The 17,533-nt window shown below is 45.8% G+C and overlaps 1 protein-coding gene across 1 annotated transcript in view; it reads left to right on the forward strand.

Moving 5' to 3' along the window:
* Positions 1-783: 783 nt before the first annotated feature.
* ASB4 (ankyrin repeat and SOCS box containing 4) overlaps positions 784-17,533 on the forward strand; it is a 34,644-nt gene continuing 17,894 nt past the window's right edge. Inside the window, exons 1-2 of the mRNA XM_040964816.1 lie at positions 784-1,170; positions 10,648-10,947. Coding sequence (XP_040820750.1) covers positions 984-1,170; positions 10,648-10,947 — 487 coding nt within the window. The 5' untranslated portion in view covers positions 784-983. The remainder of the gene's footprint in view (positions 1,171-10,647; positions 10,948-17,533) is intronic.

Below are 17,533 nucleotides of genomic sequence, written 5' to 3' on the forward strand. Positions count from 1 at the left end.
TTGTGTGTGAATGTATGTAACAGGCAAATTTTTGTGTGTTTACAACCACATAGACTTGTACACACGTACACACATCCTGTTTATGATTCTGAAATATTTTAAAAGAAGCTTAAGGCGTCACGACAGTTTACATTTAATGAGGCACTTCGAAATAACGATATTCTTCAGTGTAATTGTAGTACCTTTATTATCAAACCTTTAAAGTTCAAGTTTCATATTCCCAAGTAGTATCTTGTTCATATTTATATTTCCACAGTTATTCTGAGGTTGTCTTTTCTAATGGATTTTTTTTAAAAAAAATGCAGCATTTAATAAACATCATTCACTCACTTCATTAAACCACGCTGTCTCTTTATTTTGTCCTACACAGCCCCCCAGCCCACTCCACCTTTTCATGAGATTGGAGTTTTTTGAGTCTGGGTCCCCTAGAAGCCCTTCTGTGTGTTTTCAAATGTGTACGACTGTGACTGATTTTATGGTTCCTATTATATAATTATCATAGGGTTTTAGAAGCACACGGATCAACAACTGTAATGTATTTTCATTTGGGGCTATTGGTTAATCAGAGCAAGACACTGCATCTCCAGCCAGAGAACAGATGTTTTTTTTTTTTTTTCCAGAGAGAGAGAGGGAGAGAGAGAAGAGCATTAAGAGCCTTTAAATCTTACATTATTACTTTGATCGTCTAAGAAATAATAGTGACATTTCATGCTCAGAAATGTATCCCTGGGCTTGGGTTCCTATTGACACAATGTATTACTGAATGGATGATTGGCTGTAAAACCAGAGTAAAGGACTTGAAAAGGCAGTGACAGCCAAGAAGGATATTTTGAAGTTTGAAATGATCCCTATATAAATAGAACGGATCAGCATAACTTTGGGATAAAATTAGCCAACGGTTTGTGGGCTCCGTAGCATGTGCCTGGTTGCTTGATGCTGCTCTTCTGATAAATCACAACAAAGCTTCCAGAGGGAGAGGAAGGATGGACGGCTCCACTGGCCCGGTCACCAAGTCGGGAGCTGCCAAATTAGTGAAGAGAAATTTCCTTGAGGCTCTCAAGTCAAATGACTCCGGAAAATTGAAGGCTATTTTAATCCAAAGGCAAATAGATGTGGACACAGTTTTTGAAGTTGAAGATGAGAATATGGTTTTGGCATCTTATAAACAAGGTAAAAAAAAAATGAGGCATCATTGTGATATTGATAGAAAATAGATTTTTTTTTTCTTTTTGTGATATGAAGTGTCAGTTGCTCACTTGAAACCAGTAGCTGTTGCTCTTTTTCTGTAAATATTTATCCTAGCAGTGTTTCTAATTTGATCTTGTCTTTTAAAACTAGAATGCATTATGGACTGATGTGTGTGTGCGTGTGTGTGTACACTAGTATATTCCTGCCTTTTGTTTGTTCTCTGCTATGCCAAGAATCTGAAATCCTGTTCAGTCGTATTTAGAAATGCAGTGTTTGTAACTTTTCTTGGACTGTGATGACACAGAATAAAGAAAACATTGCTTAGATTTGGATCCGACTGTTGGGACCTGATGTAGACAAGGTGACTGGCTTGGGAACGGCTTGTTAATTCTCTTTTAACAGCCACCTAGCCACATATCATCTCTCTGTCCATGTGGAGGAAAAAGGGGATTTTTCTCTTCCATTCGGAGGGTTAATGAATGCCTAGAGCCGTGCCACAGGCACCTTTACCGTCTTCATCATTTTAATGGATTTTCAGTTCGGACACAAGCCTGAACTCAGAAAATTTGAGAAGTTTACTCTTTTTTTCTTTGAACAAAAGAAATTGCACTTGTGCTCATCAAGAATTTCTACCTTATTAAGACAAGCTAAGGAAGAAAATTAGAACAGAAATTTTTATATCAAAGGTTTTTCTAGAATCCCTGCTTAATAAGTCATAAATAATTTACAAACAGGCGAATTTTGATTTCCCAAATCACCTTGTTAATGAGGGAACTTGAGCAGTTAGGGCATCTGCTGAGCGGGCCATGTATGCACAGCTCAGCTTGCCATCATTTCTGTTTAAACAGAGTGGATGATAAAGTCTTGTGAATGCACAGCATTTGGAGGGAGAATAATTATTTTTCATGCTTTAAGATGTTTTGTTTTCAAATAGAAACCCTTAGTGGCATCCGCTCTCTGATACTGATTTTCCTGGTATGCGAGGGTAGTTCAGAAAGTTTGTGGAATGGTGGAAGGTGACTTTGGTGTGATGCAGTTTTGAAATCCATGCACAGTTTTATCATAGCGTCTATACACCTTTTGAAGCTCTTATATATTTCTGTATTAATTCTGTTTCTCTTGAGCACTTCTGAAAAAAAAAGTATGAAAGAGTTAAAATCACTGTGTTGGTGATTTTTACTTGACAGCTTTGCAAAAGATTGCCATTGATATTTTGGATTCAGTCATTAAGGAAGGGCCTTATTGTCCTAAAGTGAAAAGTGAAGTAAGGTGGGACTCGATGGATAGACTGCCTTCATTTACGCATGACTTTGCGCTGTGAAATAATGTCCGAATTCAAAACACATTGTAAAGATATTTTATGAGAGGCGTTCTTAAGGTTCTTGGAAAATGGAAGTAAAACATGAATTTATTCCTGGTGCGGGGATGTTTCGGAGACCAGTCCTAACTTTTTCATACTCTTTGCACGAGCTTCTTGAAGACTGCGTTTGCCAGTGCACACTCAGTTTAAATCACTGAGCAGTTTACTTGAGCCTGACTTGCAGGGGTTGCCTTCCTCGCCTCCTGTTCCAGCCGAATTACACAGGGTGTGCAGAGCTTCTGAGTTTACGGGAAGCGTAACATGGGGTGCAGGCGCCGGAGATGTGGAATGTGGGTTCCCCTGTGCCCCAGGTTGAACCTGGTGAGAGGCAGGAGAAGGCATGCCCACTGCTCCTTGTCACTGGCAGCCGGCTCTGCAGGTCCTGGAAGAGCTAAGGAGGGGTGCTTTCCTGCCTGTAGGACTGTGGAGTTAGGGAAGACAGCAAATTCTAGCCCAAGATGGAAGAACTGGTCCTCTCTCACAGATGAGAGTGTGCACACAAATAATAGGATTTGTGTGAGTTCTTCAGGATGTATGCAGGAAGTCGTGTGTGGTGTGTATGTACACACACATGTGTCGAAAAGAAAGACGCTGCTTAACACGAAAATGGGCACAATAGCCTGCCGTTTTAGCCTTAAATTCAGGTGAAAGCCTGATGGTTCTTCTGGGCTGCTTTCAATTTCTTTCCAAGCTTCCAAGCTCAAATATCCATCCATTGAAGTTAGAAATGGAAGGAATGAAAATAAAGTCTCAGTGTCAAGGAAAGTGGTAAGTGCATGTAGCAGTGCTTTGAACACAAAGAAGAATTTTCTGGAAGCAGCGTAGAACCGAGCAGGCTTTGGTGGGTGGTGGTTGTGTGTTTAATTCCTCTTTGAATACTTCTAAGAAATACAACCTATTTCTGTGCGGCTCTGAAGGGTTTGTAGCTGGGTTAAACTTTCTGCGAGTTTTAAATCAACGCAGGACTCTGAGATATTGAGCACTCCTCAGATTAGTTTTTTTAAAGCATGTTTGAAAAGCTCTGCATAGTAAAAGGAAACTGGAAGCGTGCAGCTTTGTTAATTTTCACAGACTAAACCTATGTAGCAGGCATCCTGTTGGGGGAAATAGCGTATTACCGATTCTTTGGAATCTTCTGGCTTAACAAGCAAGGTAATATATAAAATCTATGACAGGCATAATGCTACTTTTAGATTTCCTTGTGTAATTTGTTGTAATTTTATATGCGATATCTCACCCCGTCGAAGATTAGCAGGGATACAATCATTTTTAATTAGTTTTATTGCATTTAGACCATGTCACACCATTTTCCATCAAATGTTTAAAATTGACTTTTTATTCCTATGGAGTATGTCTAAGCTGACTTGACAATCCTCTTTGGAAGGATAATTTAAAACCCAGTTGGTGACAGATTCAGTTGGGGTTGTAAACAATGCTTCCCTCAACCTCCGCTCTGGCTGATGTACCAGTAATCAAAGGTTGACATCCTAAAGCAAATATGGATTGTTCTGAGGGTGCAGGACACAACTGTTGGATTACAAAGGAGTCTGGGAAATCATTTCTGCCGCTCCCATAGCCCTGGGCCCAGCTTGGGAAGTAGCTTGTTTTGCTAGTCCAACAAAGGGCAGATTCAGTAGCCAGCCTCAGGCATTCGTGTTCCAAGCGCAGGTTCTGTCTTTGCCAGCACCTAAAATGATTTCTATTAGAGAGATCTCGCTTGCTTTTTTTCAGTTTTGTTGCAGCTTTGTAATCAGATCTTCAGATTGATAAAAAAAAAAAAGCGTGCATTAGGTTAATTAAAACTCAAATACTTTTGTAAAGTAAATGTGAGATGTGGACAGCTTGGAGCTTCAGAGCCCTCCCTGGGGAACGGCAGAGATGTGTGTCTTAACTGTAAAAACACAGTGAGCGAATGGCATGTACCCGAGGACCCCTTTGCACCCTAGGTAGCACCAATGACAGAAATACAGGCACAGCTCTCTTAGAACTGACTGCTGGTGAATCATTGAGCGGTGTCAATAGTGCAGGGTCCGTGATGAGGCAAGGACAGCTTTGAAGTGAATCTAAATCCCGAAGGCAAACTCAAAGGCCCTTCACCTTGGGACCCTCTGGTGACCTTCTTCCCGGAAAACACAAACTGAGTCCACCTGGCAATCTCTAGAACAGTTCTTCCAAGTGCTTGTGTTGATTCTGGGATGAGTGACCTGCTGTTTCGTTAATGATACAAGACTGTCATCCTTCACTCTTTGCTGTGGTCAGCAGGGCTCATGAGAGTCGTTTTATTAATCAGTGTAATGTGCTTGAAATACCTCGTTTATGGCCCACAGCTGCTGGTTCCTTGGTTGGTAGTCATATTTTGAAGTATGATGATGACCAAGGAAAAATTTCATTTGAAAACTTTCCGGCAGGTGTTCTATCTAGCAACTGCTTTCCGAGTAAATACCCCCAAAGCTCTGACTTCCACTGTCCTGATGAATAATCTAAGTATCCTCTACTTTCCTTCCTTGCCAGAAAGCCACCCTCCTGTTTTCCCTATTTCCTGGGATGGTGATGGAAGTTCTACATTTCAAACTTGTTTGCTTCCCCTTATCGCTTCCTCAGGGGAACTCGACGAGTTAACCGGAAAATATTAGCTATTCCAAAATAGTCCAGAGTTGCACTTCAGTCTCTAATCCCCCAGGACTGTGCAAATACATGGATACAGGCAGAGCAAATGTCCGCTAATCCAGCCACGAGCAGCGTGTGTAACGCTTGGCTGTAATAGCGGAGGCTTGTGGTGCGTGGCTTCTGACTCCGATAACATTGGAGCTGATAACTGCTACAGAGCCAGCCCTAGCTGCAGCCTTGCCTCCCCTCGTGCGTGACCAGTGCCTTCCCAAGCAGGACCAGGGCTCTTAGCTCCTTACCATTCTGCCCGAGCTAGTGGGCTTTCTGTACAGCTACGTGGGAATACCTCTTTAATTTCATATTTAAGTCTCATTAAATCTCTCTCTCCCTCTCTCTCTCTCTCTCTCTCTCAGACACACACACACACGCACACACAAGCATTAATTTGGTTGGCAGTTGTTTGCTAGGTGGAATCTTCAAGGATTCCCTTAGAACTTACTGTTCCTGTGGGTAACAGTTTGGAGGTAAATTGCATACGCCGTACGGGTCTCGGGGGACTGAGTTTGGGACCATGGTTTGGCCTCTGTGCTTGTTGTACAAAGACACCGTCAGCTACTGAAATGTCACCAATATTACTGTCTTTATTTGCAAACCGAAGGCTTTTTCAGCCTTGCTTTCAGTCCTCTCTCCCTCCCCCCAGCCCCCTCCCTGCCCCCAGTTAAGCCCTTTAAAGTGTGAAGGTGAAGTTGAATGAAGGAATGTTAGATCAGGCTCTGGGAGGAAAGTAAAAGGTGACTGTACATACTGGCAGTGCGCAAGAGAAGGACGGCGCTTCCTCCCTTGGTGGAGCCGCTGCCCACCTGCTGTGGGCAATAACAGTTACATCTGGCCCTTTCTGTTAGAGGGAGGCCGTGGCTTCCTCACCCCTCCAGGCCCCCAGAGGCTCTGCCTTGCCTGCGCTCCCCGCTGTGTCTTCCTGCATCCGGGTCCCCCACAATCAGGGGGGCATCTGCAGTCTGTAGAGGTAGCCTCTGGAAGATACTTAGAACATCACAGTCAAGTTTGCAGAGCCCTGGGAACTGTGTGCAGCAGCAAGAAGGGAGAGCAGGCCACCCGGGCCTGCCCTGCTTGGGGTTCTGTGTGAACCCGCCACATGGTGATGTGACTGGGGACTAATTGCGATTCTTTGGTGCCACAGCAGCCCTTGAAAAGGTTCATGGGAAAATGGAATTAGAAGATAGGTTTGTCTTGGTGTAAAAAAAAAAAAAAAATTGAAATCCAGACTGTATTTCCATGCTACACATTTTCCACAAACTTCTGGAAGTGCTTCCTTTGTGAGCAGGTACAGCCCAGCTGCCAAGCTTGAAGAAAACTTTTGAGTTTTCTCACCAGCGAGGGCAGGTGCCCTTTCCTGTTTGCGACACAGCGGCTGCTCCTGCAGGCTGTAATCAGCATGAGTGACTCCTGTGCTGTGTGCTGCTCTTTGCTCAGCACACTTTCCCATTATGCATGGAACTGAACTACCCAGAAGCCCTGCTCCCTCCCACTGCCTCCAGAGTTCCCCAACCAGCTGGGGAGACAGCCAGCAGGCCTGAAATAGCTCTGTCCCAGTCCTGGTCTGCAGTCCAGATCCCCAGGGGCAGTTCTCTGCTCCCACTGCCACCCAGGGTAGGCAAGTTGCACACACAGTTCCCTCCAGGGGGGATCATGGAATCCCAGGAGCTGATGGGCTGTGAGCCTGCTTTACTGTACGGTGCGTGGTTATGTTGATAGAAGACCCAGAAGAAATGGACTGAGAGGGCAAGGATGACTGATGGGTGTAAAATCGAAAACAAACCAACACCTGATCGATTCTGTAGGTGCTACTGAGAATCTGGAAGGAGAAAAAAGTAGCAATTAAGTATATTTCTACATCAGAGATGTGGCTCTTCAAAGGTAAGTTGGGGAGCTTGTGGTTGGTGAAGCAAGCTTGCAGCTCACCCGGAAACCTGTGCAGTGCAGAGGCAGGCGACTCGCAGCTGCAGCAGGCTGAAGAAGTGGCAGGTTTCTCATCCGGAAAATGAAACGCTTAGCCTGGATCATCTCCCCCTAGCGCTAGCTCTCTGCGTTTCTTGCATTTTACATCAGAGTGGTGTTTTCTCAATCAGCTCTCTGCTGCTTCCTTCCCAAGATGGTTTGTTCTTCGCACTGCAGAGGCAGGCACGAGTGGCAGAGCAGCTGCAGCGCAGAGCTGCCGGGTCGGGTCGTCTGCTGCTGATCGCCAGGGAGCCACGCCACCGTGGCTTTCAGGTCTGGAGCCAACCTCTTTCCAAGACGGTCAGGAAAGAACGTGTTTCGCTAATTGCTTGTTGAGGGCATATGAACGCAATTGATTAAATATGTGTAATGTGATTTATTTATTAGGAAAATCACGTTGTATTACATACAGTCGAACGCTGCTTGGAACAGAGTCTTAGCAAACATAATGAAATAGAAATGCGCTAGTGTGTGCACGTATATATGCATACACACACACACACACACTGCTCACACACACACACTGCTCACGCACACACACACACACACACTGCTCACACACACACACACTGCTCACACACACACACACTGCTCACACACACACACACACACACTGCTCACGCACACACACACTGCTCACACACACACACACACTGCTCACACACATGAACGAGGCACAAGGTTGATGTTCCCCAGTTCATCCTCTGTTGATACCACTTGGCTCCATCGGGAGAAGTTTCTACTACAAAATATTCCTTCTCAGGGTCTGGGATCTCAAACTGCTATCGTAGAGCTTAATTTTAGAGCTGACTAGAGTCCTGCAAAACTTCAGGTAGTGGTAGGAGGAATCTCACAATGTCATTTTAAACAATCTTAGGCCCATTAGATCTCATTCTGAAATAATTGGAAAAAGAATTTAAGGTGTGTGTGTGTGTGTGTGTGTGTGTGAGCACATTGCCTGTCTAATGGAGGTGTGTGTGTTGCTAGAGTGGTTGGTGAGCAGCAGAAAAATAAACTTGGGGTTGAGTTCATTTGTCCTGTGGGATTCATCAGCATTATTCATGACTTTGTAAATGAATGGCCTGTTTAACATTTCCCACTAGACCGAGGCACAGAGTCTAAAATTTTAAAAGTTACAAAGGGGTCATTCAGCAGCACCTCACCCGTATCCTTCCCCAGCACCTCCTAATTCTTCTTGGGGGCCCCCAGGATAAGCAGGTTTTTGGCGTAGTGACTTCCAGTGCATTCGGACACAATAACAGCGTGCCTACTGTTCAGGTCCGTCTCAGATGCTTTTTGAAGCATCTTCAAAAAGTTCATGAAAAAAGTGTATTATGAAAAATCTATGCTGGATTTAAATTTTTTTTGCATCATCCTCAACTTATTTTTTTTAAAGATTTATTCTTTTTATTGGAAAGCCAGGTTTACAGAGAGAGGGAGAGACTGAGAGAAAAGGTCTTTGATCTTCTGGTTCACTCCCCAAGTGACCACAATGGCTAGAGCCGAGCTGATCTGAAGCTGAGAGCCAGGACCTTTTTCTGGGTCTTCCATGTGGGTGCAGGGTCCCAAGGCTTTGGGCTGTCCTCTATTGCTTTCCCAGGCCACAAGCAGGGAGCTGGAGGGGAAGTGCAGCAGCCGGGGTATGAACTGGCACCACATGGGATCCTGACATGTGCAAGACAAGGATTTTAGCCACTAGGCTACCCTGCTGGGCCCAAAACTTACCTTTGATCTCGTGTTTCCACCCACTTTTAAAAAGTATCCTCACATGTCTTGATATGTTTTCATTTCAGGTCAATATACAGTCACCTGATTCTTTTTAATGTCTGTATAGCATTCAGCCACGTGGCTATGGCTGTACTGTGGTTTGTTGAAGTAGTCTGATGACAATGAATGCAAAGGCTGTTGCCATCGGAGTCATTTGGAGCAGCGCTGTAGTATAATGCATGTCGTGGCACATAGCTGGGTTAAGGATCCGTGATTTCCTGTAGCACCCTTCACAGGGCACAGCACATCGCTCGCTCTGGGATGGTGTAACGCACTGCTCCCTCAGGCCATGGTACGCGGAAGTGACAGCTTTCTCTTAAGTGAGAGAACGTTGGTGGCTGATGACCAGGCCCACTTTGAATGCGATCAGCATGATTGGAACATCCTCTCTGTCTGATAAAGGGTGGGTGCCTACAAATATAATTGGGAATGAGTGCAACTCTTAGATCCCGTGCTCTGAGCCCTATATTTTGGTTAATGCATCTCAAGATGGTACTCATTTTTGGCAGCTCCATCCCACTGTGGGTGTCTTTGGAGATTACTGTCAACTCAAATCCTAGATCTTTTTCTCTAATACATAATCACCAAATTATATTCTGCTTCCCTTCCACATTAAATAGCATTTTCATGGCCCAGCATCAGACTCTTGATTCATCCATGTTAAAATATAGATTTTTTTTCTTTCAGTCATTAAGTCCCTTCTTGGCTTAATGGAGCTACCTTCATATCTTCAACTTGCTATTAGTATTTCATCTTTACTTGTTTTCAATTTATAGTGAGACTAAGTGCAATGGCTGCAGGTATTCATGTAGAATGTCTATGAAGTCATGGTTGCTAACACTTGTCAAATGCAGCATTCAGTAGAGACTTGGAGGAAAAGATCACATCCCTGCACAAAAGTCAGACATCAGAGAGGAAAGAGAGAGAGAATATTTCCAACAATCTTAGCTCTAGGATTAGCATTCTCCCATCATTGGCTCTGTCCAAAAAGTGAGTTGTACAACACTTATTTCCTGTTAATTTTGGCTGCTGGGAAGCTTAAAGGCACAGCTGCTATGCAGATCAAGCATGGCTGTGCTTAGTGCACCTGTGTTACTTTTGACCTCTGTCGTCCTTATTTTCTAGATAATTCCTGTAAATTTTCTATCTTCGAAAAATGTGTGATTTGCTTTAAATTCCTTTTTTAGAAAGACTGTATAAACCAACAGCCAGGTAAACACAACCTTGGCGTGACAAATCATAAAAATGTGTTAAACACAGTGACATTTTGGATTGACATCAGCAACTCCAGGGAGAAAGAACTGGGATGAGATAACCATGGCAAGGGTCTCAATAGTGACTTTGATATCATTGAAAACAAACCGAATAGTTGGAAAAAAAAAGTTCCTGGAGAGTCTCATGTGAAAATAAAGACATACATAAATGAAGGCTTAAAGTTCAAATACTTTGAGTACTCATGCAGGTGATATGAATAAAAGAACAATAGGGATTATAGGCATACTGCATTCCGGAGACAGCTCATGTTACTCAGCTTATCACAGTGGGCTGCAAAAGAGAACATCGGCAGGCCCAGCTACTGCTACTATAACCTCTAATCGTGGCCTCCTTCGTTTTATAAAAGTGACCAAAATGAAATGTGCTGTAAACATCCTCAGAAAACAAAGAGAAGTTGTAGGCCAATGAGTTAAAAGTTTCTTTTCCTTTTCCAGGTTACTGGTTACCTAGTTACAAATTGAAGTCCTCCTGGGCCACTGGCTTGCACCTGTCTGTCTTGTTCGGCCATGTGGAGTGTCTGCTGGTGCTGCTGGACCACAATGCTACCATCAACTGTAGACCCAACGGCAAAACCCCTCTGCACGTGGCTTGTGAGATGGCCAACCTGGATTGTGTGAAGATCCTCTGTGACCGCGGGGCGAAGCTCAACTGTTACTCCTTAAGTGGCCACACGGCCTTGCACTTCTGTACAACTCCAAACTCTATTCTCTGTGCCAAGCAGTTGGTTTGGAGAGGTAAGCCTTTTGGGGTATGTAGACTTGGTGATTCCTACTTAAAGGAATGTGCTAGGTATCTCCAGGCTGGCCATGTTGCAGTGCGGTGGGCATGTCCACGTAGCAGGCATCCCATGCCTTGTTAGGGCACTCTAAAAATATGTGTGTATACACATGTATGTTTGAGTGATTCTGTCACATCCTTCAGGGATGATCATACCAAAAGCTTTTTATTGCTTTTTAAATTTAGGATATGTGTTTAAGATTCATTGATTTCAAAGGCACAGTGACTTGGAGATCTTTTATCTGTTGACACACTTCCTAAATGGCTACAGGAGACAGGGCTGGTCCTGGCCAAAGCCGGAAGCTAAGATCCCATCCAGGAACTCCATCCAGGACTCCCATGGGTAAGGCAGGGACTTAGAGACTTAAGCCATTATCTGCTGCTTCTGAGGCACAGTCGCAGAAAGCTGGATTGCGAGCAGGATGGCAGGAGCTTGAGCTGGAGTCCTGACAAGACCGCGGGCCTCCTGAGCAGTGGATTAATCTCTTCTGCCATGACTCACCCTTGGGAAGTACATTAATTTGCTCGTGTGCTGAACAAATACTTATTTAGCTCTTACTAAGCATCGGATAATGTTCTCTAATAGGCAAGATACCTTGTAATAAAATGCATTTATAAATGCATGATTATCAGTTGAGGAAAAAATCTGAAGGAGGAAATAAGCAGTGAGGGAAGAGAAAGTCAGAGGTGAGTAATTACCAAGTGTGTTAAAATTCTTCTAAAGAGAGAACATGTGAGCTGACACTTTTACAAGGTTAATGAGCCAGTGATTAGAGAAGAGAGCCACAGGGAAAAAGGTTTACGGGTGCAGAGTGGAACAGGAGCAGAGTCGCAAGGAGAGCTATTGGACTATTTAACAATGGAAGAAGACCAGAATGGTTAAAATGTCCTGGAATTCTACCTGTCTGTCCCATGAGGGAAGTGCTAGAATCATCAGCTGCTTTCTCCAAGAGTATGCATTAGTAGGTAGCTGGCTTGGATACTGAGCTAAGAGTCAAACCTGCGGACTCCAGTGTGGGTTGCAGGCATCCCAAGCACCATCTTAACTGGTGTCCAATCTCACACACTCTTGATGAATTATAAATGGGTGCAAGCTCAAAAGCAGTGGGTGTTGCTTTATACACCAACACATAAATTCTAAAGATTAAAAAAAAAAAGCTTTGCTTATGCTCATTTTATTTGAAAGGCAGAGAGAGAGAGAGGAGAGAGGAAGAGAGAGAGGAAAGAGGAAGAGAGAGAGAGAAAGAGAGAGAAGGAGAGAGAATATCAGCCTTCACTTGTGGATTCAGTCCTCCAGTGCCCGCAGTAGTGAGGGCTGGGGCAGGACAGGCCAAGAGCTTGCAACTCAAGCCAGGTCCTCCTGTGGGGTGGCAGGGACTGGGGTGCTGGAACCATCCCCTGCTGCATCTGGGGGGGTGCGTTAATGGAAAGCAAGCCGGAAGCAGGGCCAGGACTGAGGCTCAGACATGAGGTACATATCACCAGTCATGCCTAAGCTGTCCAGCCAAACACCTGTCCTTGGGTAAGCCCCTCTGAACTCGAAGATTCTGCCTCGAGCTGTAGGAACTGATTCTAGGCAGGGAGATCGACCAAGGAGCCTATTTCCCTGGGAACTCAAAGACTTTATCATCTCTGAACAAATCTATATAGAGAATTAAATAAGTTACTGGAAAAGGCAGAGGAAGACATGGGCCAACTTAACAATTGGGTTTTGCCACAAGACCTGTAATACATTAGAAAGAAAACTTTCTCCCAAATCTATAAGAATCCACAGAATAGTATCATTAGAGTGTATTTTCTATTTTTGCAATCAAAGTTCTGATTGGTTAACAGACACATTTAAAATATACCATGATTTAAAAAATAGATTTGGACATTTTTCATCTTTAAATATATCTGGAGTCTCACAATTTTTGTTCTTTCTGTTCTCAGAGGGCAATTTACATTTCTGAAAAATTGAAACACTTTTGTACTTGTGATAGAAAATTTTAAGTTATTTCGCTTCTATAACATTCAGATGTTAACAATGATATTGCCAAAGAAGGTTGACATGGAAAAATGCTTACAGGTATTCTACAGGAAAGTAAAACCTGTAGGTTCATGTTTATAAAAAACATATATGACTTTCACAGTTATATATTGGAAAATGATATCTAAATCATCAGGGCCAAATGATATCACAGGTAATGTTTGAGATCAGCTAAGAAATTTGGGGGTGGACATGGTGGTGCAGTGAGTTAAGCCGCCACTTGGGGCACTCTTGTCCCGCATTAGAATACCTGTTCAGTGCTGGCTGCTCTGCCTCTGAACTGGCTGCTTGGGAGAGAACGAGATGATACAGGAGTAATTGGAGTTCCAGGATCCCATTCTGTCTATCTCTTTCGGTGTGTTATTCTGTCTTTCAAGGAGATGAAAGTAAATACATTTTTATCTGGTTGAATGGCAGAGAGCTAGAGTGAATGAGACAGAGAGGAGAGAGCGCATGTGCTAGACGGAGGGATGGAGAGTGATCTTCTATCTGCCGGTTTGCTTCCTACTGGTACCAGCTGGGCGGGGCCAGGATGCAGCGGGGAGCCAGGACTCCGTCCCGCTCTGCCAGGTGGGGTGGCAAGGCCCATGCACCTGAGCCATCATGGCAGCCTCCCAGGGTGTGCGTTAGCAGATAGCTGCGTTGCTGGTGGAGGTGCTGGGCCTCAGACGAGGCATCCAGGCTGGGAGGTGGTCAGTCCAAGAAGCAGCTTCACTCTGTGCTCATGCACAACAGAGGACGACCAGTGGGAAAGCCAAAGTGTGAACCCGATGATGGGGACTTGGTGCCACTGTACGAGAGCGGAGGCCAATGGAGAAGGTCACTGCTGGCAGGCAGGCCATCATGGCTGGAAATTCTAGAAGACCGGGAGCAGCGTGACCCTTTGCTCTGTGTTTTTGTGGCTCCAGTTGCCTGGGTAGTGATAGCGCATAGCACATGCTCAAACGATGACTGAAAGTTCCAGAAGTCCCGAGGCCACGTGGGGGACAGCCCCACAGCTGCCCCATCAGGAGGGACTGCTGCCTTGGTGGGAATGAGATGCTGTTCTGGTCAGTTCCGCCCTCTCGGTCTGTAGGACCAGGGCCGAGGGCATCCCGGGTGGCGCTGTGTGGGCGAAGTCGCACGCGTGGCCATGGGGGGGGTGGGGAGGACAGAGGGGATGGTGGCAGTGCGCATAGATGACGAAAGTAAGTGACGCTCCCGTTAAACTCGAGACCGGAGAAGTCCATTAGAGGAAGAGCCAACGCCATGGCAACTGAAAACTGCCGTAATTTCATTTGCTATTTAATGGGCTCTTTGTGGCAAAGTGCTCTTTGTGGAGAAGGCTAATTGAGGCCAAAAAAATTGCATGCAATTTTCTCTTAAAGGCTTTTCCCCTATTTTTCCCCCGGTGCCGCAGAGCCCGCTTTGTCCTAATGCTGGATTCTGCCTGTTGTCTTTTCTGTTGGCCCTCCTCCTGAATGCCCCCGTCTTCCGCCCTTTGTTAGCCTGGGTATTGGTATAACGGCGTTCATCAGCAGAGAGGCCTGCTTTGCCTCCACGAAGCCTCCTCTCGTCGCATCCAGCATTTCCCTCTGAATGAAGAGCGTGAGGTCAGGTTCAGCTGGCTGCTAGGCAGAGACGGTGGTTTCCGAAGGAGGAAAATGAGAGCACTAGCCTTCCACTGCACGGAGCAAATCCTGACAGCGGGAGGAAAGATGGCTCCTGCAGGAAAGCCATACAAATTCAAATGTTTTCTAGCAGAATGGAGCACGAGGGCGACAGGGGGAAGACCCGTGCCTTCTGGAAGACGGTCCTCTTCTGCCTAGGGTGACAGCGACACGAGTCACTCCATTCCAGGAAGTTCTCGCTCCGTGAAATGGAACACAGGCGAGACGTGACCTTGACCATAATCAAGGAGTAGGTGACCCTGCTGCAGACGCCTCTCGGCGCCCATCGCCTTCTGTCTTTCTTTGGTAGACATGGCAGCAGCCCCGGCTGACCATCTCTGTCCATTGACCGCATCCCGATGCTGTGTGCATCTCTGATTACTGGTTGCACCACCTGGATATACAAAGTTAGTTTTGTCTCCAAATTGATGTGACTTGCTTGAGTCCATCTTTTCAAATAGACTTATTTATTTGCTTGAAAGGCAAAATCAGAAAAAAAGAGAGAGAGAGAGAGAGAGAATGAATAATGAGTATCTTCCAAAATGGCCAGAGCAGCCTGGGTTGGGGCCTAGAACTTTGTCCTGTGTGTGAAGGTGTGCAGGGGCCCGAGCCCTTGGGCCATCTTCTGGAAGCGGAGTGGCCACACCTTGATCTGTCGTCCAGATGGCATGCTGGTGCTGCGAGAGGCAGCTTAAAGTGTCATAACGCAATGCCAATCTGCTACATTTGATTTGGAAGGAAATTGTAGCCATTAAAAAACAAAATGAAACAAAACAAAAAAACAGTTCTCCACCTGCTCAATGAGCCCTCCAGTGTGAGATGGCAGGGAACTGACGGAAAACCATCCAGCTGGGGGTGACTGCTTTTTTCTGGGAGCTCCCGTTAGCAGTTCCTGATGACCAGAGGCCCTGAGTAGAAGGTCGCTAAACAAGCTCCTGTTCTTTGTGGGCAACAGCCACACACCGGAAATGCTAGTGGAGGCGCCATCTGGGCATGTTTGTGTCTGCCCCGCTCTGTGGTAGTCATTGATGATCTCTCCCGGGTTCAGGGCTTTTCCCTGTCTTTATGCTCTGTTTCCGGAAAGATTTTCTCCAGACGTCTCTTCTCTGTGTTTGCTGTGCCTGCCACATTCGCTCCACTCCATCACGGTGGGCCTTTGAGGTCGAGGAAGCTGGCTAGACTGTCAGCCTTCCTGGAGGAGATCGGCCCGGCCCTTCCGTCTGAGGATGGTGGCACTCCGTGTCTATAGGCATGTGTCACACAAAGACTCCCCCAGTTCTACCAAGAAAAATTGCAGGCTCCTTCCTGGAATGGCAGAGCTTAGCTGCCTGCATCCCAGGTGTTGAGTTGGAGAGAAAGAGGGCTAGAAACAGCAGTACCCTGCTATCTAGAATGTTCTACCCACTTCTCTTTGCTGAACTGACCTCTGTACCTAAGACTGGTTCTGAAGCTCTTCCTTAACTGCCCCGAATTCAGTGCTCTGCGTTCTCACAGCGTGTTTGTGACACTTGCATTGTACGTGTTTGATCTATCATGAGGTTCAGCATTGCTGTAGCGTAGTGCCTCCCAGGTGCTGGCAGTGGAAAATGTATTGAATGCCCGATGGAGGAGGAAGCAGGGTGGAAACGGAACGACCCCATGGCTACTACGGGGAAAGCCACTCGCGTTACACCTTGCACGCTCATTTCTTCTTCCGCCCATGAAGAGAGGATGCCAGGGAAGCGGGAGAAGTCCGAAGTGTTAAGAGAAGTGATTTGGTTGAGTGTTAAGGAAGTGATCCTGTTGAGGGCTACAATGCTTCGTTTGAGTTTAGTCACATGGATGGAACTGGAGGTGGTTGTGTTCAGGTGGAAACATGCAGGAATCAGGAAGGGGCTGATAAGCAGGCAAGAGCTTGTCTGTGAATGTTAAGGGGTGTGTGGAGGAGCTTTTGCGAAGCGGAGTAAGAAGGAAATGAGGTTGGTGGGGCATTTTTTTCCTTGTAGATGACCCAAGCCTGAGCTTTGGAAAAGCTGACGGAAGCACCCACTAGGGGGCGCCTTGAGCACACAGGGTTTGAAGAGAGGAGCGATGACTTCCATGGGAAAGAAGTGGCAGATGGGAACCTGCAGAGCCCTGGGTTCTGTGGTGATCTCTTGTTCCTGCAGAGCCAGAGGCAGGCGAGGAGAGGCGGGGGCTTGAAGTTTGCCAGGAGTTTCCACTTGGAGGCTCTTTTTCTTTGTCAAGTAACAGGAGATTTGAGAGTAGGAGAGAACGAAAGGGGTTAAAGATGTGAGGTAAGAAAGATCTGACACAGACAGGTGCTGGGAAGATGAGGGGTGTGGTTAAGGTTTTGGCAAAAACAAACAAACAAAAAAACGACTGAAAGGATGGATCATGCAGGCAGAGAGGAAAGTAAGGAACATCAAACATACACAAAGTGGACACTGAGCAGTCCAGAAGCAGAGTCAGGACCACAGGATGGTGTGTGGGAATCAGTGATATCCGGAGACTGGGGCTGGTCCAGGCCTGACTATGAGTGGGCGCCCCCAAGTCAGAGGGAGGAGAAAGCGGAGAGAGTGAGCAGGGAGGATGTTTGGCACCTGCTTGGGATGTCTGCATGCAGTATTAGAGTGCTTGGCTCAGTCCCAGCTTCTGAGCTTCCCGCCCAGCTTCCTGGAAGGCCGCAAGTGATGGCTCAGGTGCTTGGGTCCCTCCTGCTGGTCTAAGAGACTCTGGGTTCTGGTTCCTGACTTGGGCCCATGCCCTGGATGGTGCAGGAATTCTTTCACTCCTTCCTGCTGCCATTTAGAGAAAATGAAAATAAACAAATAATAATCTTCTGGTTGTTATAAACACCCGGAAGCATGGCCAGAATCTGTATGC

Source organism: Ochotona curzoniae, unplaced genomic scaffold, assembly GCF_017591425.1.
Source record: "Ochotona curzoniae isolate NIBS_2020 unplaced genomic scaffold, NIBS_Ocur_1.0 scaffold_3835, whole genome shotgun sequence".
NCBI lineage: Eukaryota > Metazoa > Chordata > Mammalia > Lagomorpha > Ochotonidae > Ochotona > Ochotona curzoniae.